Below are 18,935 nucleotides of genomic sequence, written 5' to 3' on the forward strand. Positions count from 1 at the left end.
GTTGCAGAACTATTTCTAGAAGTAGAACAATATAATTTGGCAAATAGACTCACTGGGTGGAGCTTAAGCATTAAAGCTGTACAGAAAACAGGTTCATGTTCATGCAAATGTTTATTATGAGGTGTAATTTGTAAACACTGTTGCTGGCTGCATGGCTAGCTCAGACCTTTCCAGAGCCCTTTTTCTCTGTCCAACAGATGCTACTGTTAGTTCTTAAAGGGCTGATAATCAGAGTGGGTAGTAAGGGGGTGCACAGAAAAGGTGAGCTTGTTCCCCCTACTCCTTCTCATGTAATAGTTATCCAGGTGGTCAGCCTGAAAAGTGCATCCCACTACATTTCTCCATGTCAGACAAGCACCCCCTCCCTTGGTTGCGGAATGAGGCCCACAATGACAGAGCCAGGACCACTCTTCTCAGCACATATAATGGAATACCATGTTCCTATTTCTCAAGAGCATTTTTCTTCTGAGTAACCTCAGTAAGATTAGGTGGAAGGCCATCCTGATTCTGGCAGCTTCTAGCTAGGAGTGAGCCCTGGCAACTCTTTTAATATAATGAAGATCATGATGGGTAGCTGTGTTAGTCTGTCACTAGCAGAAGAAAAGAGCAAGAGTCCAGAAGCACCTTAAAGACTAACACAATTTCTGGCAGGGTATGAGCTTTCATGAGCCACAGCTCACATCTTCTGAAGAAGTGAGCTGTGGCTCACGAAAGCTCATACCCTGCCAGAAATTTTGTTAATCTTTAAGGTGGTTCTGGACTCTTGCTCTTTTATACTGTTAATATAATGTAATTCCTATGCAAAGCAGTAGGAGGAACTGTGGCACGTCAGACCATTTATACTTCTAAGGCTATTGTCTTATTAGCCCTGAAAGCAGTTCAGACCTTTGTGTGGAGTGTGGTGAGTGCCATCATCCACATTAGAATTTCCAGGAGGTCCTGATAAGGACTTGACAGCTTTAGCCTAAACCTGTTCCATTTTTTTCTGGAACATGAACTGTCCCACCCACATAGCAGCCATCTCGGGTTTACCACAATCATTCCCAAAACTTCGCAGCAAAGCAGGTTTGAGAAAGATTGGAAAAAAGCGAGGGAACCTCGGGCAGGTGCACAAATATCCTATGGTGCTATGACAAAGCAGGAACAAAAGACGGTGTTTTCTGTGGTGGCACCTCACTTCCAGAATACCCTTCCTCTTGGGGGTTGCCTGGTGCATACGTTATTTTCTTCTAGATGCCAATACATCTTTTTACTCAGTTTTTTAATTAATGGTTTTATCTCACCAGGTTTTTAATGGTCTGTCTCTGTTTTATGGACTGTTTTGATACTGTCTAATGGCTTGTTTTTAACGTTGTGACATTGTTTTAATTGTAAGCCATCTCGAATAGGACTTTGAAGCGGCAGCATAGAAATATCCCAATAAACAAATAAATAAAACCCACCCCAACGGCAATGAACCCCAGGCAGATAACTTGTGTGGAAATGGCCATCTTTGGGGCTCTTTCAAAGACAAGGAACACTTGGGTTGCCTTGACATCTGGAAGAAGCCCATCTGTTTTTTAAATTGTTGCTCCTGTTTCTTTTTTTTGCTCGTACTGGGAGCTGGTTATCCGGAGGGTTCCTCTACAACTATCCTTCAGACCCCTCCCTCTATTTTCACTAAAATGAAAGCCAAGAGCTTAGGTATATATGTCCCTCTAATGCAAAGTCTTCAGATTATGATGTCACTTTCTGTCCCCTGTAACTGTTTATCTCATGGATATGGAGACATGCAAAGAAAATGGCATAAAATAGGTGTTTAAAATGAATGTGCTAATTCCCCCTCCCCACCAAACTTTAATCTAAGAAGGTGCAGTGTTAAATATGAATTAGATGCATTTTAGTGTTGCCTACTTCCTACTTTGCCCTAATTAGATTGAGGAAGCCAGCCAGCAGGCACAGAGCTGGGGGAAGGAGTGCCCGGGGGAGGGAGGGGGTGTGCCACTCGTGTGTGTTGGAGCCAGCTGCTGTTGGCTCCAGGTGTGGTCGTTGAGATGCCACCGCTGCTTACCCGCAGCTTCTGTAGGTGTGGCGTGAGGGGCTACATGTTGGACAGTGGCGCATGCACTAGCCAGGATGCTCCCTGACCTTTCCTTTGTCCACTCCTTTTGCTGTTCCTTTGTTACCCAGAATGCTACACTTGGAGGTTCCTTCCTTCTGGGCACTCTCCTTCTCACTCTCTCTTTGTCCACCATGAGGGCTGGACATGTGTTCTACAATCTCTCTCTATCCTAGCTTGGATAGCTAGCTAGAAGTCTGTGTTTCCTATCTAATAGGGAGTTCTCACAATAAAGAACTTCTATTTCTTTTCTAAATAACAAGCCTAAGTTTGCACTTACTGCTCAAGCAGCCAAACTACAGAATTCCGCTGTGCACAGACTCAGCTCTGCTTTCATTTCTGGAGGGTCACTGTATGCTAGTGTTTGCTTCTACCATGCCTGCTAAACTCATGAAATTGTAAATAAACGGAGCCCAAATCTCCAGTGCTGTCTTCCAAAAGAACTTCTGCTCGTAATTGCGTATGCTGAATTTCTCACTACTTGGAGAAAGAAGAGTGCAAAGTATTGTATAGCCATGTATCCAACAGTAATGGCCGAGCAGTGTGCATGTTGAACTATGAGAAGACAATATTCCCAACCACAAACATAAGAGCTGTTCTGCAGAGAACTGAAGTTCATAAACATACGCTGCTACTGCTATCCCCAGATCACTCCTTAGGCTTGCCTTGTATGGGGCTCACCAGTGCTCAGTTCTGGAACCTGTTTCTAGTTACTCGGACACATGGGGCAAATGAAGAGCACTGCTCAGTGTGCACAGGATGGTTTTCTTTGAGTGGCCGTAACCAAAGCTTGAGCAGAGTCATTCGCGTTTTAGAAATCATTCTCCCTTCCTTTCTCTCAGTGTGGCTAGTAAAAAAAAGATACATTTATGGGAGGTAAACAGATTGTGTGTCTTAGGTTGTTCTGAAAATGGAGGGGAGGATGCATATGTCAGACCTCTTACATGAGCCTTCCTTTGAACACTACTCTTTGTGATACTTAATTTTTTTTTGTGGGGGGGAAATGAGCTTTGTCTCATTATTCCTTAAAGATGGCTTTTAGTAGGTTGAGAGGACCTCTAGTGGTAATGCTATAAAAAAATCCCCAACACCTGCAGAAGAGAGCCTGGTGTTGGGACATTCCTTATCCAATAACAGCACCCTTCAAGATTTATAATGTTATATATAAATGCTTATATAATTTTATACATAATTGAACTCATATGCACCAGCCCAACTCCAGATAATACTATAAAGAGCCAAAATTTTCAAATTGTTGAGCCCCTCCAATTTAACTCCAAATTGTTGAGCGCCTCTAATTTAAAGAAGCAACACTGTTAATTTACCTATGCATGGCAGTGTGAGAGCCAGCGTGGTGTAGTGGTTAAGAGTGGTGGGCGCTAATCTGAAGAACTGGGTTTGATTCCCCACTAGTCCACATGAAGCCTGCTGGGTGACCTTGGGTCAGTCAGTTCTCTCAGAACTCTCTCATCCCATGGGTGGCTGGCGATGGCATAACACCGCCAAACGTCTCACCTTGAAAACCCTATGGGGTGGCCATAAGTCAGCTGTGACTTGATGGCACACACACACAGCAATATTGTACAGTCTTCCTGTCACCTTTCCCAACTCAGAATAGCGCAAGCAAAATGAAAGAAAAGTGGTTATCCTATACAAAATAATAATTCCCGTAGAATATAGAAGTGTATATTTTTGGTATTGTCAAATGTAATTTGACTGATGCCTGAATTAATAGACTTTTGCATCAGAAACTCTAGTTTTTATTTTTTGAGGACGGAAGTTTGCACATGCATGGTCCTATCCTGAATACTGAGAAACCCAAGCCCTAAAAATATAATGTACAATTATTTTAATATAACAGTTCTAAATTCTTGAGGTATTGTTTATACACCATTCTCTTTATTGTACAGACATCTTTGTTCTTGTAGACACATTAACCAGGCTTACCTGCTCTGAGGCTAGGGTTGCCAGGTCCCTCTTCGCCACTGGAGAGAGATTTTTGGGGTGGAGCCTAAGGAGGGCGGGGTTTGGGGAGGGGCTTCAATGCCATAGAGTTCAATTGACATTTTTCTCCAGATGATCTGATCTCTATCAGCTGGAGATCAGTCGAATTAGCAGATCTCCTGCTACTACTTGGCAGTTGGTAACCCTATCTGAGGCCCAAACCTTTGCGAATAGAAAACCTTTAAAGTTTAACCTTTCTGAATAGAAGAAGGGGAGGGGGCATTTGGGGTCAGGACGGGACCACAGGGCTCGTCTAGAACAGGGAGGAGTAATTCTTCCCCTGCGGCCTTGTACTGATGTAAAATGTTCTCTTAAAGACGCTCTTTCCCAGAAGGGGAAAGGGGGCATTGAACATTGGAAGGGGGCGCGGGTGTGTTAACCCCTTGCCCAGCACCCCGGTCTCCTTCCAAATCACTCACTCCCACGGACGCTCTTCATAAAAGTTAGACAGCTGGGTGCCGTAGTTTTGCATTGAGAAGCACTACGGCTGTTACCGCACTAGGTATTCCCAGTGATGTATTAAGAGTTTGAAAATGTTATTAAAAATACTGTTCGCACTTTGTTTGGCCCCTTTAGCTGTGAAGACGTCTTCCAACCATTTTTTAGCCGTGGCATCCAAAAACCCTTTTAAAGCGATGTTTTTTATAACATTTTCAAACTCTTAATACATTGCTGGGAACACCTAGTGCTGCAACAGCCATAGACAAGAGTGGGGTATCTTCTCCTACCTGGCCCACTCTTCCTGTAGGAGAGGCGGTTCTGCTGCCCTCTCTGCCTGGGGGTTATGGTTATGAATTTCAGTTCACTGAAGAACAGCTTGCCCTTGCTCTTGTTTGTGGCTGGGAATGTTGTTTTCTCATAGTTCAACATGCAACGCACAGAGCCTTGTGCCACGATACGGACCCTAACCCTCGGTTGCCTCGGCCGCAACCGCCGGGACAGGCTTTGCAAAAAGAAGAGGCGGTTTTTATAGGCCGACAAATCTCTACCACTTTTTTTTAATAATATTTTTTTATTTTCTTAATTTGACATGTTAACATATAAAACAATATCCAATACTAATAATACTAAAAAAAACACACACTCAAAATTTCTGAATTAACCATAAATTGACTTCCCCCTCTCCCGCCTAAAAATAAATTGTATAAACTTTTGCTAACGGGGCTAATCCCTTTACTATTTTAATTGACATACTCTTATCCTATCTAACATCATTAAATCAATGCTTAACATAAAATTAATAAAAGGTATAAGAAAGGGATTAAATCAAAAATTATTCTCAAAATGGTGCTATTGATAACCATTAAAGTACTCAATAAAACTAAGAACAAATAGGAACCAATAAAAAGTATTTATATATAGTCAAGAAAAAATTAAAGGAAGTATTAACTTCCCCTACGCATATGTGTGTGTGCATGTGATATACAATGAAATCTCTACCACTTAAGGAAGAACCAACCCGGCTTACAATCCTTTCCCCTTTCCCACAACAGATACCTTGTGAGGTAGATGGGGCTGAGAGAGTGTGACTAGCCCAAGGTCACCCAGCTGGCTTCCTGTGGAGAACCGGGGGATCCAACCCGGTTCTCCAGATAAGAGAGAATAAAAAGTCGACCCCGTTTCCACCACCCCTCTTCCAATTCCCCACGCCGTCCTGCGGGAAACAGCCCCAAGGTTGTATGCTCAGAAAGCAAACCGGGAGACCCACCTCCGCCCCCGGGTTGCAATGAGCCCTCAGGGCCACCAGGGGCCGCTCGTTCCGCAGGTGGGTGGAAACGTGCGGCTGCACAAGCAGCAGGAGAAGAGAGAAGGGGGCGGGCCCAGCTGCTCCACTCGCTCGCCATTGGCTCCGCTCGGGGTTGCGCGCGCGCCGACGTGCGCGGGGCCTGCGTCGCTCGCCGTCGCCGCGGCGCACCTCCGCTCCGGCAGCCGCGTCGCTGAGGTCGGGATGACGGTCCCGGCGGGCCTATGGGCTGCCTGGACCGGGCCGAGGAAGAGCCGCAGACGCGGCCTGTAGGGAGCGGCCTCCGCGCAGGAGTCCCTCCCCCGGCCCCTCTCCCTGAGGGCTGAGCGGGGCCAGGCGCCCTGTCCGGGCAGGTAAGTGAAGGGAGGCGGCGGCCGCCCCTCACCCGCTCCCCCGGCTTCCTTCAGAGAGGCAGGCAGGGGAGGTCGCCCATTGTCCAAACCGGAAGTGTTACCTGCTTTAAGCACCGCCCCTTAAAAGGGGCACCTAGGCCTCGACCCGTCCCCGCCTAGGGTTGCCAATATACGTCATTTAAAGCAGTGGTTCCCAACCTTTTTTTGACCAGGGACCACTAGGACTTTTTTGTTCGGTGCAGGGACCCCAAGGTTCAAAATAAAAATTCCGAGAATTTGAAAATAAACTTTAATCATCACTGTTAGTTAAACATTAAACTTAGAATAATATTTGAATGTATTTTTATAGTAGAGAACTTTTAATTGAAAATATTAATTTATTATGGGTTTATAACTTTGTTTCGCGGACCTTAATTTAGTTCTCGCGGACCCCTGGAGGTCCACGGACCCCCGGTTGGGAACCAGTGATTTAAAGGGTTACATGAATTTTTAACAGAGACAATTTGCCCAACTTCATAAAAGAAATCAATTCATATGAAGTACAACTGAAGAAGCCGACCAGGCGAAGCGACCGCTTATCTGGAAGTGTCGTCTTATTATTTTCTGACATCTGCATTATTTATTCATTTTTTGCTTCTTCCCCTGGAGAGGATTTTTGTCGTGGGGAACTTCTTACTAAGAATTTTTTATATATATTGTTTATTTTGTTTATGTTGGAACGGTCTGGTCAGACCTAGAATTGTTGTTTTCATTCAGGAATGCACTTTAATTCCTTTGGAACTTGGAATGAACATTTAATTCCTATCGGGACGCTTTGTTTTCTGTTTATGAATGTTTATGACTATAAAATGTTTTGATTCATTGATGAGTATTATATGAATGAAGATTGTAGCATCTTATATCATTGTATTTGAGTTACTTGTAATTTCAGAGCCACATGCTGTTGTTTATTGATAACCTCCAGGTGGTGGCTGGAGATCTCCTGCTATTGCAACTGATCTCCAGCCGATAGAGGTCAGTTCCCCTGGAGAAAATGGCCGCTTTGGCAATTGGACTCTATGGCATTGAAGTCTCCCCCCCAAACCCCGCCTTCCTCAGGCTCCGCCCCCAAAATCTCCAGGTATTTCCCAACCCAGAGCTGGCAACCCTATCTCCGCCAGCCTTTTGCCGTTTCGGAGCCGAGGCCTCCGCGGAGAGTCCCGCTGAGATGGGCACTTGCGTAGAGGTCTTCGTTTCTCTAGCCCGTGCCTGGTCCAGCTCTGTGGGGAAAGAGTGCACTCGAACCATCAGGGCACATCTGTGTTTATTTGGACGGGGCCAGTGCGCTGGTGGGCAATCATCCCAAGCGAGGATTGCCAGCCAGCTGTCACTCAAGGATCTGTGGAATAAGACTGCTCCGTCGCAAATTATAAGGCTTGGGAAGTAGACGAACCAGTGGCAGTGGGATCATCGGCATGCCTACACAGTAGTAAGGACCACTGTGCTCAGTGGGGCTGACTCCTTGGGAACTGTTTAGGATTGCTTGCCATGCCATGCAGGGGCCTGTCTCTGACAGCAGTTGTAGCTAGTGCTGGGGGTAGGGAGAAGGCTAATTTGGGACTTTCATTTGCATTACACATTTGGGCAACCTTGTTACTGGGAAAGAGGTGGAAACCAGGGAAGGGGTCGTGGCTCAGTGATAGAGCATCTTCTTGGCATGCAGAAGTTCCCAGGTTCAATCCCCGGCATCTCCAGTTAAAGGGACTAGGCAAGTAGGTGATGTGAAAGACCTCTGCCTGAGACCCTGGAGAGCCGCTGCCGGTCTGAGTAGACAATTCTGACTTTGATGGACTAAGGGTCTGATTCAGTATAAGGCAGCTTCATGTGTTCAACCATCCAGGCTGAAATCCAGGCAGTTTTGTCCCATGTCCTAGTTCAGAACAATGGGGAAGAGGAACAGGGTATGAGAGTCTGGGTTTGGTCCGCAAGAATAATTGTTTTTGTGTGACTAGAGTCCCTTAAGAATTTTTTCATAAACATGGTTACGTGTACTTTGCCTCCGCATGTAAAAGAGAAACTGGAGCGAAGTGGTTCCTTCATGTAAATGAATGTTTACGAACCAGTATGCAGGTATAATTTGCTTTGGGAAAAGAATATAACGTAAACTTTGGCTTTTTAAAAAATGCACAGGAATCAAAGCAAATCCATATAAGGTACAATCTCAGTCGTTCAGATAGAGAGAATAACAGCAGATGTCCTTCATTCTTTTTGTTTCTTTCACTGTTGAAGCAGATGAGTTTTAAAGAGGGATTTATAGTTGGGAGACAGTTGCTTTGTAGATTATGGAGGTCACAGTGAAGCAAGGCCCATCTGTGGATTCTTGCTTTTAAATGGCATGCATAGACTTGAGTATTATAAATAGTTCTAAGGCTTTATTCCCAGCAATCTGCAAAGGAATATGAGATGCACAAAAAGGAACAAAAATTAAAAATACATCTCTGTGCTCGTGCATTCTTTTCCTAAAATCAGTCCTCTCCACTTTTCTTTGGTTAATCAAATGCTGTCAATCTTGTCAGTTTTCTGGAAATTGAAGCATCTGTATAATAATCCATTGAGTTAACTGTGGATGTGACATGAGGTGGGAAAAACTGTTTCTGTGCTTGAGCTGTATACCTTCAACAGTAGTAGAAAGATTTTTAAAAAAACTAATGACAAGAAACTATTAGGAAATCAAAAGTAAAAGTCTTTAAATCATGAACTTTTAATTTTAATTGCTTCAAAAACCAACATGCCAAATTTAAGCAAGGCTATATGGCCATCTGGCAGGAATGCTGATTCTGTGAATTTTGGCAGGTCATGAGAGGGAAAGCAGGAAGATGCTAATCACCACTTTGGGGTCAAGAGGTAATTTCAATCCAGGCAAGATTGGCCAGGGATACTGGAGGGTCCCCCCCATCTTCTGGGCATGGAGGAGGGGTCACTGGGGGTGTGGGGGGAGATAGTTGTGAATTTCCTGCATTGTGCAGTGAGTTGGACTAGATGACTTGGGAGGTCCCTTCCAACTATGATTCTATGATTATCCTGTCTTTTCTTTATTCTGTCTGCAAGTACCAACCTTGGTTCTTCATTTTCAAAACTTCTTTCTTTTTGATATGTCAGAATTTGTCTTTAGCTGGATACTTATGGAACTTGTGTTCCTGTCTTGTTCCTATCACAAGTAATTACCATCGAGTTCAGTGCTGTCTACTGTCAAGGAAAAGTAACTCTGTTTGGAAAGCTATGAATATGCAACATGTAAGAAAAATACCTAGTGCTGTGGGTAATGCCGTGTATTAATTGGACTGTGCTTTTGTATATACAACTGTTTAAAATAAAATTAATATCCATACAGGGCCTAGCAAAATTGGGGATGTGTTGAATGCATGTGTGATGATAGGAGCAAAATTATTCTAGTGGCTATGAATAACCAACTAAAATTATTTATTTACCTGAATATATATGCGCTGAGCCTAGAATGTGGAGATAAAATTTGCTTTGAAAAGAGTGTAGCTCTCTGCAGCCTTATGTGTTGTGTTAACATGCTTTGTGTTGCTTTAAATATGATGACTTTCTTGTAACAGTAGCACTTCAGTATAGGAATGTGTGCAAGCATCAAATATGTGTCTACATTGTCACAGGTTCTGGGACTGGCTGTGAGTGTGCGATGGCCACACACGAGTCTATTCTGCCATGTGTTGTGTATGTAGAAAACATGCCTAAAGAAATAAAGTTGCTCTTTCTGTCCTCTTCTGAAGCACTTTCTGCTCCAGTAAGGATTTTGGGGAGAGATGCTTTGAAGAAGAAGGAAGTGGGAGCTAGGGAACACGCTGGTAGGTCTCACATTAAAGATCACTGGTCTATCTCATGGGCTAGTTGTGAGGATCAGCTGGGGGACGGGGGAGAAAATATGTTGCAAGCTTCCCTCAGCTTTTTGGAAAAGAGTGACATAAAATCAAATAAAAAGTCTAGAGCACCTGTCCACTTTTGGTTAATTTAAAAGCTTCTTCTCCTAAAAGAAATATAATTACACTGGGTGTTCCGAGAGTTTCTTGCTGTGTTGTTCAGCTTGTGTCGTAACACTTGTCAGTCCTGAAAATTAAATATTAATGGTGTGCCATCAAGTTGCAACCAACTCACGGCTACCCCAGGACCATGGGCTTTTCAAGGCAACAAATGAGCAGAGGTTGTTTGCCATTGTCTTCCTCCACATAGCAACCCCAGTCTTCCTTGGTGGTCTCCCATCTAATTACTAAACTTGGCCAACTCTGCTTAGGTTCCAGTCTTTGACGGGATAGAGCTAGTCAGGGCTACTCAGTCTGCTAACTTATATTTAACATATCCACTAAAACATACACAAGTTGTTTGGCTACAGACAGTTTAGTAGAAGACACTGCAGTCCAGAACTGAGTGTGTCAAGCTCTGTGGGGCTTTTAATTTTCCTTTTTAAGTAGTAGTAGAAGAAGAGTTGGTTTTTATATGCCGACTTTCTCTACCACTTAAGGAAGAATCAAACCGGCTTACAATCACCTCCCCCTGCCCACAACAGACACCCTGTGAGGTAGGTGAGGCGGAGAGAGTATGACCAGCCCAAGGTCACCCAGCTGGCTTCATGTGTAGGAGTGGGGAAACAAATGCAGTTCACCAGATTAGCGTCCACTGCACCCGGTTCTCCAGATCACAGTCCACGCTCCAAACCATCGCTCTTAACCACTCCACCACGCTGGCTCTCCAGTGCTGTTTCTGAAGGAGTTTAGTGTGAAACGTGAGGGAGCTGCTACTTGCAAATGAAAAGTAGAAGCCCTGCTGAACTCATATAAATCTGTTCACAGTCTTTAATAGGCCTTGCTAGATTAGGCTCATTGTGAGAAGGTAATCCCAACTGAAGACAATGGGACTTAATTCCATGTGATTTCATTTAGAATCTAGGTATAAGGGTACATGAGGTGTATGTACAAAAACAGTATGCATTTTTTGCCTTGCTGAGGTTGGCTTGTGCTCCCCTTCATTCCATTCTTATTTGCTTCCAAATACAATGCTAGCTACTTTGCTTTCCCCTTCCCAACATGTTGCGCCCTGCAAGCATGAAGTGTCTTGCTATTTTTTGCCACCTTATTTTTTTTTGGGGGGGGGGGGAAATTAGACTTGTTGAAACTTTTCTTTGGAGAGTGGAAGAGATGGGATATTACATGGGCCAGTACAGCTGGCTTCTGTTATCAGAGCTGAAACAGTTAGTGGAAGGAGTGTGCTGAATTCTTCCATACCTGCCTCTCTTCACTTGCTACACCTCTAGTTTTCTCTTGATGCATCGACCCCACCCCACCCCCCCAAAAAAAAAACTGGCAGAAAAGCAATCTGAAGGAGAGGATTACAGGGTGAATGTGGCGGGTGGAGGAAAGGTACACTTGCTCACCACTACTCTGCTCTTGTATAGGTATTCAGTGGAAACCCAGATTTTTATACCTGGTTTTCCACCCAACATTTTTTTTCCAGTGGCTGTGCTATTTTGTGATTTTTTTAAAAAAACAAGCTACCAAGGATTGAAGCTGGGATGTTACACTGGTAGCACGTGTTCTGTTTCTGAGCTGACAGCTAAAGGGATAATCTCCAAAACTCAACTTCCTTGGTTAATTCTATACATATTACAAAACAGGGGTTCTGTGGCACAAGAGAAAAGCATTAAAAATAATCAAATATAAGCTATGAGTCTGTTCCTAATTCTTAGATTCTTCAATGCTTGAATCAAGAATTATAATTTGGGGAGGTGCAGTAATGCTCCAGATTGTAGGCTCCTAATCTCTGTCTACTCTGCAGAATCTGTTTATTTCAGAATATCATGGTTGGTTCATTCTGAGGGTTGTTATGAGCAAGAGTTCATTGAACCACTGAGTCAAAATTCTGGCTGCAGCATTTTTCACCAGTCATGGCTTCTGGACAGTCTTACTTCCAGGCACAACTGAGGGCTTCTGGTTTCGACCTTTCGACCAGTATCTCACAGAGGGTGCTTTGACTCTTGAAAACTTGGTGGAAAACGCCATCAAGCTGCAGTTGACTTAAGGCGACCCTGTGGGGTTTTCAAGGCAAGAGATGAACAGTGGTGGTTTGCGATTGCCTGTTTCTTCATAGCAACCTTGGACTTCCTTGGTGGTTTCCCATCCAAGTACTAACCACGGCCGATTCTGCTTAGCTTCTCAGATCAGACTAGCCTGGGCCATTCAGGTCAGAGCAAAAGCTTAGACCTTGGAAATCTTGTTGCTTTTTAAGGTGCTACTGGTTTCAAATTTTACTCTTCTTCTGCAGACCATCACAGCTACTCATCTGAAACTGGTATTGACCTTTAAACTTTTGATCAGTCTGCATACTTTAGGGAATGCTGGCTCTTTGTTAGTTCATTTTGTGACGCTCTACCCCAAGTCCTATTCTTTGCATATCTAAGGAAGGCCACGACATGGGGTAGATTCTTTTTAGTAATAGCACTCACTTGGGAACACATTTTCTAAGGAAATCTGCTACTGTTATTTTGGTGGATCATAAAACGTTTTCAGTTCTTAAAAGCTCTGATGGATGATACTGTTCACAGTGATTTTAACTTTGCTGCTTGGTCCCTAAGCTCCCTTTCCACTTATGGTAGGCACTTTTGTCATGGAAGAGTGAGAGGCTGATTCTTTGACAGTTCCCTACTCTCACTGCAGCCCCTCCACATAGGGTTTTTTTGGGGAGTCCACTGGCTCTTGGAGCGTAGCTTTTGGAGGCATGGACTACCGCAGAAGAACAGGGTGAAAGGCGAAGTTACCATTTGTTCAGTTCTGCTTGGACTGCATAGGATCCAAGCTATCTCCTTCTGCTATTAGAAGGCTAAATGGAACCTTCATGTTCAGAGGTAATGCCTGCTGCATACCAGTTGCTGGGGGCAACAGCGTGGGAGGCCTGGCCCCATACCCTTGCCAGCATGGTGTAGTGGTTAAGAGTGGTAGACTCTAATCTGGAAAACTGGGTTTGATTCACCACATGAGCGGAGGTCTCTGATCTGGAGAACTGGGTTTGATTTCCCACTCCACATGAAGCCTATTGGGTGACCTTGGGCCAGTCACAGTCGTCTCTGAACTCTCTCAGCTCCACCTACCTCATGAGGTGCCTGTTGGGGGGAAGGGAAGCCAATTATAAGCCGCTTTGAGACTCCTCACGGTAGAGCAAAGCTGGGTATAAAACCCAGCTCTCCTCCTCCTCCTCGTGGGGTATCTGGTTGGGCACTGTGGGATATGGATTGTTGGTCTGATCCAGCAGGGTTCTTACGTTTAGTTTGTTTGTCTTTGGTTTTTAGGTTTTGCTGTTTCACAGATGTTAAATTGTTTGTTTTATTGCCGTATTGTAAATAAGTTTGTTTTAAAATGTAGTTTAAAATGCCTGAAATAAATATAGCTTGTAATAAAATTCCTTATACTCTTCCACAGACCATCTTAAACTATGTGGAAATGGGGCAGTGGTGATGATTCAGCCCCAACATCTGGAGTAAGTAAAAAAAAATGCTTTGACTTTGTTTACATTGTATAGAATTGTGAATTACAATTTATATATCTTCAGCTTTACAAATGATAATTTTATTGATTTTAGAGACTGTGACATCTCAAATGTTTGATGACTTACTGTTCCGAGTCTAATTTGGTGTTCAGTTAACTTCACATCTGTTTCACTGTGCATCTTTTGGAATTTTTAAAAAACTGATCCAATATTCAGGGCTGTGCATGATAGCCTTTTAAAGAAACCTCAAACATAAGAGTGAGCATATGTGTGTGTGCATGTGACATACAGCCAGAAGATTCACAGGGTTTCAGCTTCCTTAAAACTACATGCACAACTCTGACTGCTGCATGCTTGCTTGTAGGGATCAGATCAGGCAACACAGAAATAATGTTATGTGTAACCTCTAGAATGTTGCTCATTTGCATAAGGCAAAAATGTGCAAGTATTTAGATTTTAGTTTTAAAGCATACATTATTTAGGGCAGTGGCTCAATATGCTGAAAAGTATTTCATTAGCTTTCGCATATGTGTAGGGGTCCATTCCAAGCACCTAATAGGATCTGCTATTTCCGCTAAAGATTCTGTAAATATTTCTCCACAGCTCTCTTGTGGATATTGAAGTATAAAAAAAAAAGTTACATTCTAAAATTATATGAGCTTGTCTTGCACCTTTCTTGCTGCTGATAAATTCACTCCGATGTCTTTTAGGCCCATGGGACTTCCAAAGCAGCAAGCATGTCAGTGGCCGATTTGACTGAACAGCTGGCCCAAACTAAACAGCTGGTGGTGCAGCTCAAGGAACTTGTCAAAGAAAAGGATAATGAGCTACGCAATAATAAGCAACAGTTAAAGGTATTTGTATATATCAAGGCGGTGAAAATGTATTTAAAAAATATCTGTGCAGTGAACTTCTTTCCTAAATTCTAGCTTAACAACTTATTTCAAACTGGATTCTCAAACAGTGATAATAATTAGCAGGTGCATCTCCCTTTTATTTTATTTTAACTTTCCATAAATTGCCAGATTTGGTTGTCACTCAAAATGCAAATGTTTCCCAAGTGAGAACAGATGCTGTTATAAGCCCAGGTTTAAAATTACCCTTTTCCAAATTGGTGACTCTGATGCAATGTTGGGCCTGATGCCACCTGTCTTGGAGCTGAGGTTCTTTTAGTGCAAAAACTAGCCTAGTATTGGGTTCCTCCCCCCACACACACATAGTTATGTCTTGATCTGTCTGTAATAGCTGCAATTAAATCGTATGTGCAGATTGCATTTTCAGTTAAAACCAAGCTCTTAATAATCTTTAGGAAGAAAAAGAAGCCTTTGAAGCCAATATTTCCAAATTAAAGCTGCAAAACAAAGCCAAAGTAACATCGTTAAATTCACAGTTAGAGGAACTTAGGAAGCAGTTATCAGGAGCTGGAACAGAAGAAGGAAAACCTGAACAAAAACGAGTGAGTTTTAATTTTTAAATTTCAGGCTCCATCAAATGTCAAAATTTTGACCTTAATTATATGTGTGTTTGTGTTGATGGAACATACATCTGTGCTTCCCACACAATGGTTTGCTTGCTGCTTTTGTTATTGCTGTTGAAGAGGCAAGTTGCTTATTAAGTTGTGAGTTGTCTTTTCAGTAGTGGACAATGTTGTGGAGAAATCACACCGCCAGAGTGTGTTTGCTTGCAGCGTGGTTCTGCCTTTGTGATTGTGTGCCCCATGTTTAGATATAATAGCCCACTCATATGCATTTGCTTATTTTGGTTGCCATTTTGATTGTCATTTTTCGTCTGAAAGCGGGGTAGAGAAGAGAAAATGGAGGTGGGGTGGAGAGAAGGAGAATGGACTGGAAAAGGTTGAGGGTGTGGAAAATCAAGCTTCAAAGGGTAGTGGGAAGCTATACAGAGAGAACGTGAGAAGGGCGTGAGTGGGCGAGAGAGGGGCAGGACAGCCATGAAGATTGGGGGGGGGAGTGAGCAGATGAGGGGGAAGCAGATCTGGAATGGAGGCAGTAAAGGCAGAGATGGAGCAGGGAAGAAGATGGGCTGGAGAGAGGCCCGAACCTCCCTCCTCATGGTCCTCTCTCTCTTGCAATCCTCTATTTAAAATTGTTTTTATTAATACTTAATTTAGATTTCACAGGTCAACTTTTTTATTGCCTGGTTGGGTGAGTTGAAATGCAATCCTCAGAACATTTTTCTGGGAATAAGCCCCATTGAATAAAATGTCTTTAATTCCTAATGTACTGAAAACTCTGAAACATGTGTTGATTGAAAAATTTGTTGTTTTCTAGCACTAACACAAATCATTTGTTTTATCAGAAGCTAAACTTTCAGATTTACATTTTTAGGGTGGTAGAGATGGTGATCAGCATAATGCTGCTGCAAGTCGTGGAAAAATATTGGTACTTAAAAAGAAAATTGAAGAATTAGAAACCCAGAATACTCAAAAAGATGAAGAACTTCAGGAAAAGGTACAGGAAAAGCAAGTAATCATTTTAATTAGCATTGGCATTGTTGTGGGAGGATACTATTTGCTCTTAGAATAACACACACACACATATCTGTGGACAATGCCAATGAAAATACTTACGTTACATCCCAGGAAGGAAAAAAAGACAAGTCTACGGTGATCTGTGAGCTAACGGAAGGGAATTGAGTCCTTTGTTCTTCCCATCCTTTGGTCACATAGTCAGAGATGCCAAGGTAGATCAGTTTCAATTTCCTAGCTTGGTGATTGAATCTTCTTATCCAAACTTTTGAAGCGACTGGTCTACAGCAGGCCTGGAGTGTAAACTTTAAGACTGCACCCCAAAACTGTTGGATGGAAAGGAAACTCCTCAGACTGCCGGAGAATCTATATGTTAGACTGGCTATGAAATTTGAGTCAAAACACTGATATCTAATGTGAGCCTTGTCAGGGCATGTCAGGATGTGCCATTCTGAACTCATTCCTAAGCCAACAGTGTTGAGACAACTAAGTACACAATCAGCTTTGTAGATTCTGCCTAACTGGTCTGCCTGCTGATTGTTCACAGTTATCTGTGCTTTGTAGTTATTAAAAGTTCATTTTATTCACAATCTTTGAGTGTAAACTGACTACCAAGAATCTCACCCATATCAGCAGGCAGCTGTGCTTGATACTGACCAGGTGCCTAAGCAGTGAATGTGGACAGCTTTGATGGATGCAGAAGGAGGCAAGGGGTGGGGAAATAGTCCACAAGTCTCCCTGCCTGCCTGCCTGCCTGCCTGCCTGCCTTCCTCCCTCCCTCCTTCCCTCTTTCTCTTTGTTTCTCTCTCTCTTTATCTCTCACACACACTCCTGATGTTCAAGAGAGCCAGGGAAGTCAGAAGGGGGGATTATTTTGATGGTGACAGCTTCTACTGGATAAGGGACTCCCTAAGTGGGGAGGGGGCTTGAAAGTAAAAGCTTTTTACTGTTGCTGCTGGACTCTTGGCAGAAGGGGTCCAAGGACCAAGAAGGTGGTTGTGGCAGGCATTACTTCAAAGCAGGGGTAGGCAACCTTTTTGGCCTGTGTTGAAAAATGTAAGTTTGCTTGTAAAGATGGTGGTGCGCAAGCAAACAAAAGGGGAAAGATGAAGATTGTACTTGGTCAGACATACTGGGAGCAAGCTAAGTCCTTGCATCTACATCTGTCCAGGAGGCAGTGAAGGCCATAAACTTCTTGTTGCCTTCTCTACTACTGCCGGTGCTTTGGGGCTCACCATGGAGAGAAAGGGATTGTGACTGTAAACCGCTTTGAGACGTCTTAAAGGTAGAGAAAAAGCGGGGTATAAAAACCCATTCCTTTTCCGCCTCTTCCTCCTCCTCCTCCTCAGTTGACAGAGTGCCAGCCAGTGTAAGCAAAATGGTCTGATGGGCTGCTCTTTGACATATGTGTCAGGGGTTGCATACTGAGGTTGAACTTCGAAGCTTGCACAGATCCTTTCAAATTGCAAAGCTATCATTTTCAGTTTTATTAGAAATGGAGTGGAGTAGGATGAGAAGGAGTCCATATTTCTCTCATTTTCATCCACACGTTAAAAAAAATTCTCTGAACATCTTCACTGCAATAGCATGTGGGAATGAAGGTTTGTGATTTACTGCCCAGTCCTAAGCAAGTTTATTTAGAAGTAAGTTCTACAGAGTTTAGTGGAATCCGCTCCCATGAAAACAGCACATAGACCTGAAGCAATGAAGCCCAGTCTTAGGTGCAATTTTCTGGAAATGTCCCACTAAGTTTATGGCACCTAGTCCCAAGAAACATAAGTAGGATTACAACCCTAGCCTTTTTAGCTATTTGAGATAAGGTTTCGTCTGTGAATATTTTTACTGGCTATGGAATATTAATAATGTTGATTGTGGGAATAGAAATTGTAGTGGGAAAAGTGGGTTTTGTGAAGCCATCGGCACCAATCTCACTCATCGCAGAATTGAATCTTCCATAAGCTTGATATTAGTGGGTTCAGTACTAAGGACATAGTAGGGGCATCTGTCTTTTTTGTTAACTGACCATTTTTGAAAGCTTTCTGAAGAGATAGCAGTAGGTGGTGGCTTTGTTAGTAAGACTGAATATCTCATGAAAGTAATAGAAACAACCATCAGGTGGAGCCATTCAGCCCTTTTAGTTCACTGAAGTTGGGAGAAACCTGAAAATGAAACATGATGCTTTATGGGATGACAAATGGAAGGAGCAACGGCAAACATGAGCAAAAAGAGTTTTCAGTGTGATAGAGAAGGGGACCAACTATTAACTAAACAGATGGTAGCAAAATATTTCTGAAAACGTCATGATTTTGTTTCTAGGTTGCTGAATTGGATGCTGCGCGACTGCGAGGGGCTGAAATGGATGCCATGCTTGCTGAGCAGCAGAAGAAATTGGCTGAAAAAGAGGCCTATATAATTGATTTACAGTTATATGGTGGATCAGCTAATGATGCCAAAGAAGTACTCATCCATAACAATGAATTAAAGGTATACTTTTGAACTATAAACATATATATGCATAAGTCTGATCTTACCTATCATCTCAAGGTGCTTAGCTGCAGATGTGGCATGTTTCTGAATATACTGAATAATGTATACAAAACCACAAGCCTTTAATTGCTACCAGTATTATCAAATTCCCACTACAATTTCTACTCTCACAATCAACATTATCAAATCTCTGTTGCAGCCTTTTCAGTAAGCTTGATCAGAATTTAG

At 43.0% G+C, this 18,935-nt stretch overlaps 1 protein-coding gene across 1 annotated transcript in view; it reads left to right on the plus strand.

Annotated features, from left to right (window-relative positions):
* The first annotated feature begins 13,614 nt into the window (after window positions 1-13,614).
* The window catches only part of LOC130479268 (golgin subfamily B member 1-like), a 49,359-nt gene continuing 44,038 nt past the window's right edge, over window positions 13,615-18,935 (plus strand). Inside the window, exons 1-5 of the mRNA XM_056851643.1 lie at window positions 13,615-13,723; window positions 14,443-14,586; window positions 15,042-15,188; window positions 16,081-16,203; window positions 18,537-18,704. Of these exons, the coding sequence (XP_056707621.1) occupies window positions 13,679-13,723; window positions 14,443-14,586; window positions 15,042-15,188; window positions 16,081-16,203; window positions 18,537-18,704 (627 nt within the window). The 5' untranslated portion in view covers window positions 13,615-13,678. The remainder of the gene's footprint in view (window positions 13,724-14,442; window positions 14,587-15,041; window positions 15,189-16,080; window positions 16,204-18,536; window positions 18,705-18,935) is intronic.

This window comes from Euleptes europaea, chromosome 6 (assembly GCF_029931775.1).
Source record: "Euleptes europaea isolate rEulEur1 chromosome 6, rEulEur1.hap1, whole genome shotgun sequence".
Taxonomy (NCBI): Eukaryota; Metazoa; Chordata; class Lepidosauria; order Squamata; family Sphaerodactylidae; genus Euleptes; species Euleptes europaea.